Source organism: Caenorhabditis briggsae, assembly GCF_000004555.2.
Source record: "Caenorhabditis briggsae complete genome, chrI, whole genome shotgun sequence".
Classification (NCBI taxonomy): Eukaryota; Metazoa; Nematoda; class Chromadorea; order Rhabditida; family Rhabditidae; genus Caenorhabditis; species Caenorhabditis briggsae.
Genome location: NC_013489.2, coordinates 5,801,074 through 5,814,966, shown reverse-complemented (window position 1 = coordinate 5,814,966; position 13,893 = coordinate 5,801,074). Strand labels below are relative to the sequence as shown.

Genomic DNA, 13,893 nt, shown 5'->3' with positions numbered 1-13,893 from the left:
GAATAACCCCATTAACTAAATTACTTGAGAAAGGTCAGAAGCCACAGTAAACAATAAGTTAAAAGGTTGCAATTCCGTAGAACCAAGATAACACCTGTTGATAGATTCGAGAAAAAAAAGTAGTTGGGAGACGAATTGTCTGACTAATCGTTAATCTGTCACTCAAAAACAAATGAACTAACTTTCTCTCTGTCTCTCGTCCATCTCCCACTAATTCCACCCCAATTGGCGGTTTCGGCGCGAGGCGGAAAGCAATGGAACGGCATGAAAAACACACACATTACCGGTGTCTTTTCCTATATTTTTGCCACGTCATGAAGACTAATCCTATTTTTGTCGGTTTGAGGAAGATACAAAGCAAGAGCTCGAAAGCTCGAAAGATTGACAGCTCTTGGAAGTATGGACCTTCTCGCGCACACAGACGTTGTTTTTGTTGCGGCGGCTGTTAACAAAAAAATAGAAGAAGATGTCGGGAAAAGATTCTATGTTATTTTGTTTTTCTTTTCAAAATAAGAAGCAAACAAGCATGGTAGTTATATCCAGAGAAAAAAAGGAAAAAGAAGGAATAGAAGATGTTCGGAAATCATTTGCACGCGGCACAGGAATACTAGACTCGTGGGGTTGAATAGGATAAGTGAGATGAAAAGGGAAAACGAATGAAAAATTGAGATTCACGGAGGATCGGGAAGAAATGGAAAAAAGTGAGGGTTGGCTGGAGAAGAAATTCGATAAGGAAGTGCGTTCCAAGGACTCGCACACTTTTTTTTTGTTACTCGTGATGCACCCCTCCAGGGGGAATTGCATGGAAGAGCAAGTGGCATCAAAATTTTAATCTTTTGCAGTTTGCACTTTCCGGTTGTTTACCCCAAACAGTTTAATTATTAAAAGCTATGATTCATATGATGATTTTGGAGTGGAAAATTTTTCGAATAGAGAACAACAAAATTTGTATTTAAGCGAGACGAAAAAAAAGCGAAAAAGGACCGGTGAAGGGGCGGTTTCAAATTGAGGGCTATGTGGATCACATGGAATCTAAGACATCAGTAGCAGAGATCATACAATTAAATTCATAAAAAGGAAAACTGGAGATAAATTTTTCAAGAAGACTTTTTCATTACTTCAAAAACTACAGTAATCTTAAAGTAATTCATCTTAAATATCAACTAATCTTTGCATCTTTTTGAGAATCAAGAAACATTGGGCTCAAAAAAATTCACATCATATCGAACATTTTTCGAATCGGGTGTCATAATATTTAAATTGCCTACTTTTCAATAATACTTCTGAAAACCAGAACTAGAACTTTTTAGTCGGAAAATGATCCAATTATCGAAAACCAATCAGAAACCAAAAGTTGTAAATCGGTTTACTCGCCACAAACTAGACTCGCTGCGAACCTAATGACCATAGATCTTTGAAAATCGGGTGATGTTTTTTGGAAGAACGGAGGAAAACGTTAAAATGAACCAAGTCTTGAGGTGAAGAGAATGTGACACCTGACGGCACCTTGCTGAACCCGACCTGAGCCCATTGAGAACAAAAGAAATGAGAAAAAACGGGTGTGATGGGATGAGAAAATTCAAGGGAATGAGTTTTGAACTTTTTTCAAAACTAGAAGATTGGAGGTGTCGATCAGCTGATAAGATTTTTGCGAAAACCTAATAACTAGGTTTCCAATTTCAAAAAAAATTTGGAGACATGAGTAATATGAAATCTGACATACGGAAGATAAAATCTGATATAACCGAGTGTCTAATAAGAAATGCCGAGTAGCAGATCATGAAACATAAAAAGAATTTCGCAATTTGCAAAAAAAAATTTAGCTCTATATAAGTTGTCATGAAGAAAGATTCTGACGAAAAGGGAGCCTCGGTACAGAACTGGAAACAGTACTCCTCATTTTAAGATGGTACCAAAATCACAGGAGAAAAAGAAAGAAAAGAGGAATGAGAGAGGATCAACTCTCTTTTTCTTCTTCTTCTTATTGTTATCATAATACAACCGAATGTTCATAGTCGCATTGTGTTATGTGTAAGTGTGTTCCTCCTCTTTCACGCTTGGCGAGAAGCCAATTCGCCCAACAATGAGAATCATAACCGCTATATTTAAATTCGAAACCCACCCCCACGCCATCATTCACCAGTGAAGCTGGGAGGGAACAGGGTAAAACAGAGAAAAGCGCTAGAGACACTGGAGTGCGCGACAGATTCGATGAGAGAGTGCATCGGTTCAGAGAGGACGGCTCGAGCCGTGTCTCACGGGCTCTCCGGCTCCTTCCGACGGAGAGCCGAGTGGAGAGAAAGAGAAAAACGAGGGGAAATAGAAGAGAGGAGGACCGCCTAGTGCTTGCTGCTGCTGCTCCCACAGCCCAAATATTCTATTATTGCCCCCTCTCTTCTTATTTTCTCTGTTTCTTCTTCTCTTCCTCTTCTTCTTCTTCAGTTTTTTTTTTCACTTCTTCTATTTTTCTACTATTTGAATGTTACAATTCTTTGATTTCGAAGACAAAAATTAATTCATTAATTCAGGGAACGAATACAATTGATTCACAGTGTTCCGACTGAATCGGCGTCATTCCGATGGCCGCCGTTCGATCCGGCCTTGTCGACATTTTTGTGCAAGGACAATGGCATCGTGTTCTGGCAACACTCGATCCAACTGCAATCACATTGCAGGTATTTAATCTTTCTTTTAAAAGTTTTGAACAAGAAATAGATTCCTGAAAGAGGTTCCAATCTTTTCGATTTCTTCCAATAATTGGTGTAACTAGTCTTCGACACTCTCCAACGTCTTCCCGACGCTCTAAAAAAATAGAAGCTCAAATTTCCAATTTCGGCTCATTTTTCAAGAGAAGAGAGGTGTAGGAACTGACACTATTTGCCAAAACTATTACTCATTCTCCGAAAGAACCCAGGAAAAACATAAAACGAAACGAAGCTACTTAATTTTTTTCCTAGAAAAAAAAGTAATGAAGACGTTGTGAAAAGCAATGACTCCTTACAAAAAAGAACAAAAGAAACTTCAATGGGGCTGTGACATAAACAAGCAAAGTGTCAAAATTCGAAAAAAAAAGAAGTCGTCACAAAGATGACACAACATCTTCTATTTCACTCGTCATTTTTAGACGTTTGGTGTATTCTTTCAAATTTTGTTTAGACATAGATAAATTTCATTATCCAGTGATGTTTGGAATTGTTTCGAAATTGAAGCTGGATGTGTGGGAGGGAGAGTGATTTATGTAAACCCATATGGTTAGGGATGTGAAAAGGCCAAGGTATAGGTTTAAGCTCGGAAGATGAAAGAGTGGTCATCAAAAAACACGAATAATAGGTTTAAGCTCGGAAGAATAATAGGTTTAAGCTCGGAAGATGAAAGAGTGGTCATCAAAAAACACGAATTTTCAGACAATGGAACAAAATGAAGTGGAAGCGGAGAAGAGAACGGTTCGAGTCGTGAAATATGATGGAAATGGGTTGGGAATTTCAATTAAAGGCGGACGAGATAACAACATGCCAATAGTAATCAGGTAGATAAAGATTCCAGTTTCATCATCTTACGTCACTATCTCTATTCAGCAAAATTTTCAAAGGAATGGCAGCGGATCAAACTGGAGAACTGTTTTTGGACGATGTTATAATTTCAGTCAACGGAGAGAGCCTACTAGATGCATCACATGAAGAAGCAGTCAGAGCTTTGAAACGAGCAGGACGTGTGGTTGATCTCCAAGTACAGTATCGAAGAGAGGATATGATGCATCGAGAGAATATAGTTGAAAACGTGGAATGGGATGATGATATCCGAGAAAGAGTTCGAACGATAGGTCTTAAACTGGCGTATGTAGCAAGAGCTGGAATCGATGCCGATGCTGAAGGAAGAATTTTGGAAATGAGAAGTCCATCAGGAAGATACTCTTTAGCGATGAGATGCTCTAGTAGTGAAGAAGCTGATGGATGGTTCGAAGCTCTTCACGCATGTACGACATGTCTTCTGACACAAGCTCTGGCTCAAGTGAACATTATGCTCGGAAACAATCCACAAGTGAGGCACATGGGTTGGATCGCAGAGCAAGTATCAGAAAATGGAATTTCAATGTGGAAACCCAAATTTATGACACTAACCAACAGCGAGATTCTGTTTTATGAAGCCGTTCCACAATTGAAAGCGGAATGGGCAGAGCCTCGATTAGTTAGGCCTCTCGTAGCCACGAGAGTAGTACAGACCAGTTCTCGAAGTGCCCCAGTTATCAAAGGTCTCACAGATGTGATCTCATTCAGGATGAGAACGGGAACTCAACAAGGAGTCAGAACCCATACGATTCGTGTTGAAACCCATGCTGAATTAGCGAGATGGGTTCGAGCAGTAGTTATTGGAGGATATGAAGCTTGCCTTGCAACTTCACAAGTTTCTGCACCGTGCCTATGGAGAGGAGAATCATGTGAACTAATTGTTAACTTGGATAATGGTATATCACTTTTATCATCTTCTGGAGAGGTTAGCGACATGTACAGAACCAATGTAAATTTATTTTTCAGGTACTGTGGCAACATTCGTTTGAAACGATTCGTGCCACTGGCGACGATGGGGGTCGCTTTCTCTGGGTTGATTTTGGACCACCACATGGTGAACAGGTAATTTCATTTTTAATTTTCAAAGGAAAACAATGGTAACAAGGGAACAAAAAAGTTTAACAATAAAAAGTTGAAGCCAGAAAAGAAGTTCATTCAGGAATTGGATTTGCTGAATTCGGCGAAGCCAGTCGTGTTTATTCTACATTCGTTTCTTGCCACCAAGGTGTATCGACTGGGATTGTACGCATGAAGCTTTTGAAGTGGTTAGTTCATGGGCGCTCCATAGGCGTCTGGCATTCGTTCAATGGAGAATCGATGATTGACGATGTACATGATCGGTACTCCGGGAATTTTGCGAATGCGACGTTTCAAGTCACGATCACAAGTGGCGACGATGTAGCATTTGTGCTGAAATTGATTTTATTTCAGATACTTTCTTTGTTCAAGTTTGCCAAGTTCAAAACTGCAGCAATACAACATTCCCGCCTTTTCTCGTCATTTAGAGATTTATTGTTAGAATTATTCCAGACGGATAATAAATGTTTTTTTTTCATTTACGAACCTGTGTAACTCTCTGAACCAAGCAATCATCAGCATACGTTCCCTTATGTTCACACTTCAGTCTATGAACTCGCGGATCTTTCAGAACTTTCAAGGCAATTTTGAACTTTCGCACTTTCTCCAACTCAGCCAGGACACAGTCTGTCGCGTATACAAAAGCTGAAAACCGTTTTGCAGAGAATGATCGCAGATTTACAACTAACTTTTAGCATACAAACAGTCCATCAAGCCTTGGAACATGTCGATTCTGTTCTTAACAGCGAAGTTCACAAAATTCGTATCGACAATGACGTGGAATGGCGGTCCAAGCTGTGTGTTGTACCTCATGAACATGGCTGATGAGATTTTCGGTCTGAATTTTTCTATACTATTAAAACGCTTCGAATAGATGAACCGTACGCATGGACCAATTTGAGTGCTTGTTCATCTTCTTTTGGTGTTCTGACAACTCGTTGTTCCTCTTTTCTGCAAATTGTTGCCTCTTTGTATGTAGTTATTTAGAAAACAAAATTACATTCTGTTATCCGTTTTCTTGACAAGTTTGTTAACTGCGCTTTTCCTGGCGTTTGACTTCAGACGTTTACCCATTATATCTGAAAACAATTATTGTAATTGAACTGGACTGAAGACGAACTAGCTTTTCAGAATGATACATACAAAAACAAAAAACAGAAATCAGAAGGTAGAAATAGTTCTTTAACACATGTAGTGATCGAAGCAGGACAGTGGAATAGCGAGTAAAGACAGTATTTGAGTTTATATTTTTCGTTGACAAAATACAACAGGCGAGCGCTGAGCCTTGTTTGGTCAATGCATGGCACAACGAGGCAGCATAAAAATCGAATTTAGACTGTGAGCTCACATTTTATTATGGGGTTATGCATGATTTGTTTTTTAAATATGGGGTTATGCATGATTTGTATTTTAAATATGGGGTTATGCATGATTTGTTTATTAAATACAAAAAATACGAAAAAATACATGAAATACATTTTTTCGCATGCATGCATTAATTTTTTGTGTTTAAAAATTCCAAAAAAAAACCTTTTTTTATGTCATGAATAACCCCAATACAAAAAAATACGAAAAAATGCATGAAATACATTTTTTCGCATGCATGCATTAATTTTTTCTGTTTAAAAATTCCGAAAAAATACATTTTTTATGTCATGAATAACCCCATTAGCAAGAAAAGCAAGAAAAATTAAAAACAATGAAAATTTCTGAAATTTTTCTTTGTCCGCAGTTTATCCCGCTTGGTGTGTGCAACTGTTTTTGCATCGGATTTCACGAGCAAAGGAGTGATTCAAAGCGCAAAAGTGCACAGTTTTTGCATTTCAATTTAAATTTTCATAATTTCTCAATATTCGTTTAGTTTGGACATTATTTTGGGTCTCGTATCAGATTCTCCCTTTTTAGAACATTTTCATCAGCTAATAAAATGTTCTCATAATTCCTCGCTTTCAGAAAAATGCCTGAGTTTCTGATAGTCCTGTACACCTCAAAATTTTCTCTTTAAGAAAATCAAAATTATGTACAAAACATTTCGCTGTTTTTTTTTAAAATTTTCTTTTCGAATATGTATTTGAAATCCCTCTGTTTATTATAATCTTTTTAAAATTTTCAGAAGTGTGAAACCTCAGAATGACTAAAGACGTTGAGAAAAAACCGAAGGAACGACCCAATACACGGAAGCTTGCATTTCGGAAAGAGGCGATTGATGTTCTGATTGATCTTGAAGAAAATGAAGTTACTTTTCAAAAAGCGATGGAAGTTGCAAAATTAGACTGCACAAGATGTAAACTTCACGAAACATCTCACAATCCAAAGTAGGGCGCTATTTCCGTTTACATATTTGCTAACCACCTGAAAGAGTTTTTAGACCGAGCAACTGTCGTGATAATCCATTTTGCATCTCCCGTCTGGGACTTGAAAAATTTGACAAGCTAATCGCTTTGGAGCAAGAAACTAAAGAAGAGGCGAAAAAAGATCAAAAGCGTCGAGATCTGAATGAGCAACCAGCAGGATTGATTAATGGTGGAAACTTCTGTTATGTTAACAGCTTCCTTCAAGTCTGGTTCAACGTTCCCGAATTCCGTCAGCTTGTCTATGATTTCAGAACTTCTCCTGACTTCGAACCGTATGTAAATCTTTCGGTAGCCAGAGAAAGATACCTTTTCTTTCAGACCTCCAGCCCCACGAATGGATGTGCAGGCTACGATGTTGGCTCTTCAGGACATCTTTTACACACTGCAGACCACCCCATTTGTAAGAAAATACGTACAATTTTCACCTTCCTTTTAACGTTTTTCTAGAATGATGCTGATAAGACTTCTGGTCTCGGGAAACTATTGCGGCTGAACACTGAGCAGCAGGATTCTCAGGAATTTGGCTTGAAGTTTTTCAATGCTCTCGAACGGTGTTTACCGGACCATCCAAATGGTCAAGAGTCCATGAGAAGATTAGGCGAAATCTTCACTGGTGAAATTTGTACTCGAATCGTTTGCAAATGTGGTCAAAAGTCTGAAAGAGGTGAAACGGCAATCTCGTTGCTTCTCAATATTGAAAACCGTTCAACTCTCTTGGACGCTCTGGATGCACATTTTGGAGAAGAACAGTGAGTCCTGACGTTTTCAGCAAAAAATATTATCTCATTATCTTTGAGACTTGACGATTACAAATGCTCGAAATGTAACAAGACAGGAGGCACTACCAAGCAGTCAGACTATGTTAAACTACCACCTGTCGTTGTTATTCAGTTGAATCGATACAAATACACAGCGAAGGGCCGTCAAAAGCTGAAGACTCCAATTGCTTATCCGAGAGAAATTCCAGCAAGAGCTTTCCAAAGAATCGATCAGTCGAATCCACCACCAGCAGAGTTCTACGATCTTTTTGCTGTCACGATTCACGAAGGAAACAATGCAGAATGCGGTCATTACTACGATTTGATCAAATCACCATACAGCCAAAAATGGTATCGATATAACGACGAGGTACCTTTTCAATATTGTAAAAATGAATGTTTATTCGTTGATGATTTTTTAGACTGTTGAAGCGATAGCTAAAGCTCCGGGAACAGACAAACCAACCACCGCAAAGAACGAAAAATCCCGGAAGAAGGAAAAAGAAAAGTATCCGACAGATCAGAAAGCATGCTACGGTCTATTGTATCGCCGTCGTGACGCTATTCTACCGTTGCCTCATCCAATTCTTCCTCCAGAGGAGTATATTGCAGCATCTAAAGCTGATATTGAAGAGCATTTCGAAGGACTGACAAAGAAAAAGATAGAAAAGAGCGAAAAGAGGTTGTATGATTTAGAAAGGCGGATTCATAAACTCAGGACCACTTTTTCAAAGTTAGAAACCCATGTAGACAAGTATGGTTCGGCTTCAGACATAGTTTTGCTGCCGGTTTCCATGCTTTATGATATTCTTGCACAAGAATATGTAGTTGCGAAGGGTGAGAAGAAGAAAGATAAAAAAGAGCCAGAGAATGTAGAAGAAAAGAAGAACACAGAGGAAGAAGATCTCGCCGCAGCCATCGCAGCTTCAGAGGCTGATCAATTGGCTCTCCTGACTGGTCAAGCTTCTACTTCGGCTGCTTCAGAAGCTATGGAAACTGAAGATAACGACGAGTTAGGAGATGATAGGGAAACACCATACGAAGAACAGGATGTGGTTGACCCCGCTGTGGAAACTGAGGACTTGGTCGAGTCCCCAAGTAATACGCCCACCAAAGAGATAGATATTCTAGCAATTGCTATGGAAGAATCTGCACTTCCTACTGTTGATGCACCATCTCAGGAGCAAAAAAAACGAACCCGTCCACAAAACGGTGATGTGAAATATGTGTTCAATAGTCGATCCCCACGGAAGAGTACAGTCGGGACACCAGGACATAGTCCACAGAAGCAGCCACTCTCCAGTCGAGTCGCTGCACTTCTCAGCACTCATGAAATTGCTGTTTGTGGTCATGGGAAACTGTCAATCGACTCGATTCTTTATGGAGATGTGAAGGCAGTCGCTAGAGGACCAGCGATATCTCTGCTCAAAGAGTACGATTTTCGAACAAAACATGAATACGAAAACGGAGACAAGGTTTATCCTAATACAGATAAAGATATTCAAGTATTCACAGCGTATGTTTGACAATTTCGGCAATCGAGAATTTTTCGTTTCTTTTCAGAGAGGATATCTGCATGGAGTGTATCAGAGAGATGCGTGATGAAGGCGTTTTCAACAATCAGCTAGAAGACGACGACAGAATGGTTCGAAAAATCCTGAAAGAAGAAAAGCAAAGATGCTCTGTGAAGTGTGCTGCCAAGCGTCCAGAAGGAAATATTTACGTCGCGAAGTTCGCTCTATCAAACTTCAAGAAATCGGCGATCGCTGTTCGAGAAAACAGATTAGCTGGATTGCATACTAAAAAAGGAATTCTCTATTACGACTCGCTGGAAACGGTTAGTAATCACCTTGTTCTGCATTTCTAGTTTTAGTGTGTGTGTTTTGTATGAAGGCTTTATAAAAAAATTCCGCCGGGAAAGAACTTTGAGTAATTTAAACGTTGAGTGTTTCAGCAGAAGAAAGATGCAAATTATCAAACAGTATCCAACCTGAAACGAGCACGAAAAGGACAGGCAAGCAAATTTGCACCGGAAACACCCGCAAAAATGCAGAAATTGGATGAAGAAGGTCTGGTTGAACAAATGCCAAATGAGTTTGAAGATGATGACAATATGAGTGGAATTGAGCCTACCACATCTGAGCAAAATGATCTGACGAAACCAGTTGATTCAGAAGGCGTGAAACATCCAGAGAACATCGAATTCAATTCGGAACTTCGCTGTTCTCATGGTGGAGTGAACTTTAGTCAATTCAGACATTCTGTATCAGCTGAAGAGTGGGCACAACTCAAACGTTACTTCGACAAGTGCTATGAGGTGAAATGCTCCACGGCTGTGTGCGATTTGTGCCGACAACAGGAGGCGGAGGCCCAAACTGGATCTGACAATATGCGTGTAGCAGTTAGAGAGATGCGGAAAAGAATCAACGACACACTGAAGAATATTGAAGCAAGAGGCGAGGAGAAAAATGATGAAGGAGTGGAGTACGGTATATGCAGCACATTCATTGATAAATTGAAAAAGTTGACGAATCGTCAATCGACAAACCCTCCAACGATCTGCCAAGAATGTCTTATGTGTAATAGACATTCCAAACCTTACAAGGGTTTTGCGAACGAGGTACAGTAGCTCTCAACGATAGAAGTAACATCACTTTTGCAGGATAATCAGAAAGATGCTCATATTGTCGGACTCACGAGCGATGAATGGGAAACGATTGTTAACGAAATTCGCAATCTGGAAATCACTGGCGACGGTCAAGCAATTCCAGTCGAACCGAAGCCAGTAAGAATAGAAAATGGACGAATTGTAGACTTGTGTGAACCTTGTCATGAGCAGCACATAAAGTTTACTGAAGAGCAAAAGTACATGTTTGAAAACGAGAATATTTATGTGAAACTAATCAATCCAAACGATGAGGAAGATGTGTCTAAATCGAACGGAAAATCAAGAAGAGGTCGTTCCAAGAACGTCTACGCGATCAAATTGTCTTCGTCAAACAAGCTATTGGAGTTAAAGGTTCAATTGTACGACAAGACACATCAGCTACCCAATGATCAACTTCTGTATCGGACAGTCGGCGGAGAGCAGTTCGACGTCAGCAACAACACGAAGACACTGTTTGATCTCAGACTTGCACCCAACAACAGCGACAATGTGAGTTTGGCCGTGCTTTCAATGTGCTTTCAATGCTAAATCTGTTTCAGCCACTCATTCTTATTGCTCAACAGTTCTCGCCGTCGTCAAATCAATCTGAGGAAACTGGAGATCGTGCTCCTGAACGTGGGTTCGTTGACACTGCACTTGCTCACTAAATCGTAGTTTCCTGCTGTTGGCCTAATTGTTCATTACACATTTATGCTATTCTAGCCTATTTTGTTATCTGTTATCATTGGTGGTTTATTTCGACGGTATTCTGGATCTCCTCATATAGTTTTTTCCTTGTCTAAATATAATGCTTTCTAATTTGTCAATCGGTCTGATTTTTAAATGTTTTTTTTTTTTTTTTTCTAACTTTAACTCTGTTCGTATAATCACTTCGCTGATTTATATGGGAGACTAGGAACAATATTTCAGCCAACTGCTGCATCAATAAAAATTTTTCTGTACACAGTTTTGAATAAAAAAAGTTGTTCATCGGCACCCGAAGAATTTTTTGAGAAGTGAGAATAAAATTACAAAATAATCAATGTTTGTGAGCGTTGTCCGATAGCGCTTGATAGTAGCCGGTGTGGTATCCACTCATATACCAACTCATCAGCATGCTGCTCAAAGCCTCTTGCTGATTAGCAGGTGCCATCGCGATGATGTTGGGAGGAACCGGAGGGGCAAAATTGGGAAGTGGGGCGGATGACAGATGATTGGATGATGTGTGGGAGGAGCCTGAAACTATTAAACACATGGAAACGAAAATAGATAAGAATCATACAAGCTTTTGAGGATTTCTTCTCTGATTCTTTTTGCTGTTCCAAAGCTACTGCTTTAGAAATGGCTTCCTCGTTCATCCAAAGATCCTTCATGTGGACATTCTCTTGGTTTCCATAGTAGAAAAACGTTACTTGAACTTGGAGGTTATTCTTACCACCAATTGAATCAATAGTTGCAGGAAAGTACTCATCTTCGAAAGGAGCCATGCAGTGACCTCCAACTTTCCACTGAAATTATTTAATTCAAATTATACATTAAACGATAGGATATTTTATTTGAAAAGAGGAAGAACTTACTGTGTAGGTTTTTCCGTCTTCTCCTTTGAATTGTCTTTCTGTCACTCCAGATTTCTGACTCTGAAAACATAATAGATAACCCTAATCCATAAGGTCAAACGAACTTACATAAACTTCTTGTATGGATTGATCATACATTTTGATAAGCTCTGTGTCGTCCCAGACGTCGTCAACATCCATTCCGTTCTGAATACAGTTTTATTGTGAAATACATACTAATTTACCCTTACTTTTGCTGACCACACATTGGTCATGATTGGCAACAGCGCTGAAAATTTTCGAAAGCCAAAGTTTCAGCAGTTGCGAAAATATTTCTTTGAACTGTGAGGAATGTGCGGCAACACTGCGAAAAGTGCGCGCGGGGGTTGCGATCCCTGCTCCACCCCTCATTAACCTCGATTTTGGAGACATTACGAATCGGGAAGGAACAAAAGTTGGAGAAGAGTATTCAGAAAAAAGCAATGAAACAAAAATCCGGAGCGGAGAGCACAGCTGAGAAGGATTAGATTTTGAAAGGCAGTCTTTCTTTTTCTCAGGATAATGAGAACATTTCAATTTGGAATTTGTTTTATTGTGATAATCATGTTATGCCGTCTTCATCGTGCTTTTTTTTCTGTCATTCGAAAAAAAGTTCGTGAGGAATCAGATTTAAGCATTTTCTTTTGGTTTGTTTCAGTTTTTCAACTTTTCTTCGTGCTTGTAAGAACAAAATGTAAGAAAAGATAACAAAGTTTTTCTGTGTGCGAGACACTGGAACAAACCACGAAAATTAAGTCCTTTTGATAAACAGCATCAAATTCAAATAAGGACCAGCATATTTTTCTGCTGTTTAAAGGATATTCTTTGTAAGCGCATTTTATTTACAAAACTTTCATTTAGACAATAATAGGGGAGTGAATGGGAGGAGATGGGGGCAGAAGTAATTACGCATTTAGAAGATTCTAAACTCGAGATTTTAAGAATACCGAGCTATTCGGTTATAGGTTCTTGATTGGGTCGTTCTCCTTCTTGATGGAATAAGCGAGGTAGGCATAGAATGCGGTCCATAGAGCGAATGGCACAAGGAGGAAGCCAGCCTTCTTGTCAATCTTAAAATAAAAATTACGTATTGAAGTCTGGAGATCTTTCATACCTTGTAGAATGCGTAGGCAGCTCCAGTGGCAGTCAAGCTGACAACAGCGGTGTTCTTCCACAAGCATCCCAATTCTCTCTTCTTCACAATTGGAATGGTGGCGATCGCCAAAGTAACGCTAGCTCCGTACAAACCAAGAGCCAATTTAGTATCGTTGTAGTCGAAGCCGCCACCATTCTTGTAAACGAGGTACGACGCGTATCCCAATGGGGAGAGCGTGAGTAAATCAACCGCCGAGTAGATTCGAACGTCTTTTGGAGCCCAGTTGGGCTTCTTCAGAGACTGAAAACAAAAAGAGGCATATTAAAACATTGAGAAGCGAAGTCTTACGCCCCACCAGTCAGCAACTTGTTGGTCTTTTGCGAATGAGACAAACGCGGCCACTGCAGCTCCAGCTGGGATAAGTGAAGAGATGACAGAATTCCGGGTATCCTGAAACGATTAGAACGTGAATATGATAATAGATGAGAATCTATTTTACTTGAGTCGTCCAGAATGGCATTGTTTCGTAAGCTGCGAGCTGACAGTGCTCCTTGTCAATAAACTCTGCAAAAAAAAATTTCGTTTCTGGTTTGAAAGAGCAAAAGAGTACGGTGCCCATTACACGCTCTCCTACAGAACATTTCCGAACTGCAAATTAATTTTTGATCTACAGAAAAAAAAGTTTGGCGCGATCACAATTGCAGGTCTAAAACCATAATTTCAGAATGTTTTATCTGATTTTGTGGAGTTCCAAGATGATTCAAATGATTCTTAAAAAATTAATTAGTGGTTATAGATTC

At 39.5% G+C, this 13,893-nt stretch overlaps 6 protein-coding genes across 6 annotated transcripts in view; 3 read left to right on the top strand and 3 right to left on the bottom strand.

Annotated features, from left to right (window-relative positions):
• Positions 1-2,579: 2,579 nt before the first annotated feature.
• On the top strand, positions 2,580-4,667 carry Cbr-stn-1 (the record flags this gene model as incomplete). The annotated part of the gene is made up of 4 exons (XM_002646145.1): positions 2,580-2,675; positions 3,405-3,526; positions 3,576-4,491; positions 4,533-4,667. The coding sequence occupies 4 exons, from the start codon at positions 2,580-2,582 to the stop codon at positions 4,665-4,667; spliced, it is 1,269 nt and encodes a 422-aa protein (XP_002646191.1).
• Positions 4,668-4,832: 165 nt separating this feature from the next.
• Positions 4,833-5,717, bottom strand: CBG24495 (the record flags this gene model as incomplete). The annotated part of the gene is made up of 5 exons (XM_002646144.2): positions 4,833-4,976; positions 5,131-5,288; positions 5,333-5,481; positions 5,529-5,594; positions 5,644-5,717. The coding sequence occupies 5 exons, from the start codon at positions 5,715-5,717 to the stop codon at positions 4,833-4,835; spliced, it is 591 nt and encodes a 196-aa protein (XP_002646190.2).
• Positions 5,718-6,773: 1,056 nt separating this feature from the next.
• On the top strand, positions 6,774-11,070 carry Cbr-usp-48 (the record flags this gene model as incomplete). Its single annotated transcript, XM_002646143.1, has 10 exons — positions 6,774-6,958; positions 7,012-7,269; positions 7,316-7,397; positions 7,445-7,746; positions 7,795-8,125; positions 8,178-9,271; positions 9,319-9,592; positions 9,710-10,375; positions 10,418-10,912; positions 10,963-11,070. The coding sequence occupies 10 exons, from the start codon at positions 6,774-6,776 to the stop codon at positions 11,068-11,070; spliced, it is 3,795 nt and encodes a 1,264-aa protein (XP_002646189.1).
• A 371-nt stretch (positions 11,071-11,441) lies between these two features.
• On the bottom strand, positions 11,442-12,233 carry Cbr-smn-1 (the record flags this gene model as incomplete). Its single annotated transcript, XM_002646142.1, has 5 exons — positions 11,442-11,638; positions 11,685-11,910; positions 11,980-12,039; positions 12,088-12,165; positions 12,210-12,233. The coding sequence occupies 5 exons, from the start codon at positions 12,231-12,233 to the stop codon at positions 11,442-11,444; spliced, it is 585 nt and encodes a 194-aa protein (XP_002646188.1).
• Positions 12,234-12,440: 207 nt separating this feature from the next.
• CBG26573 lies at positions 12,441-12,485 on the top strand (the record flags this gene model as incomplete). Its single annotated transcript, XM_045235717.1, has 1 exon — positions 12,441-12,485. One exon carries the CDS (start codon positions 12,441-12,443, stop codon positions 12,483-12,485), a length of 45 nt encoding a protein of 14 aa, XP_045100710.1.
• Positions 12,486-12,956: 471 nt separating this feature from the next.
• The window catches only part of CBG24492, a gene marked incomplete at both ends in the record, with an annotated part of 2,836 nt that continues 1,899 nt past the window's right edge, over positions 12,957-13,893 (bottom strand). Inside the window, 4 exons of the mRNA XM_045235713.1 lie at positions 12,957-13,067; positions 13,112-13,393; positions 13,442-13,543; positions 13,593-13,657. Coding sequence (XP_045091350.1) covers positions 12,957-13,067; positions 13,112-13,393; positions 13,442-13,543; positions 13,593-13,657 — 560 coding nt within the window. The remainder of the gene's footprint in view (positions 13,068-13,111; positions 13,394-13,441; positions 13,544-13,592; positions 13,658-13,893) is intronic.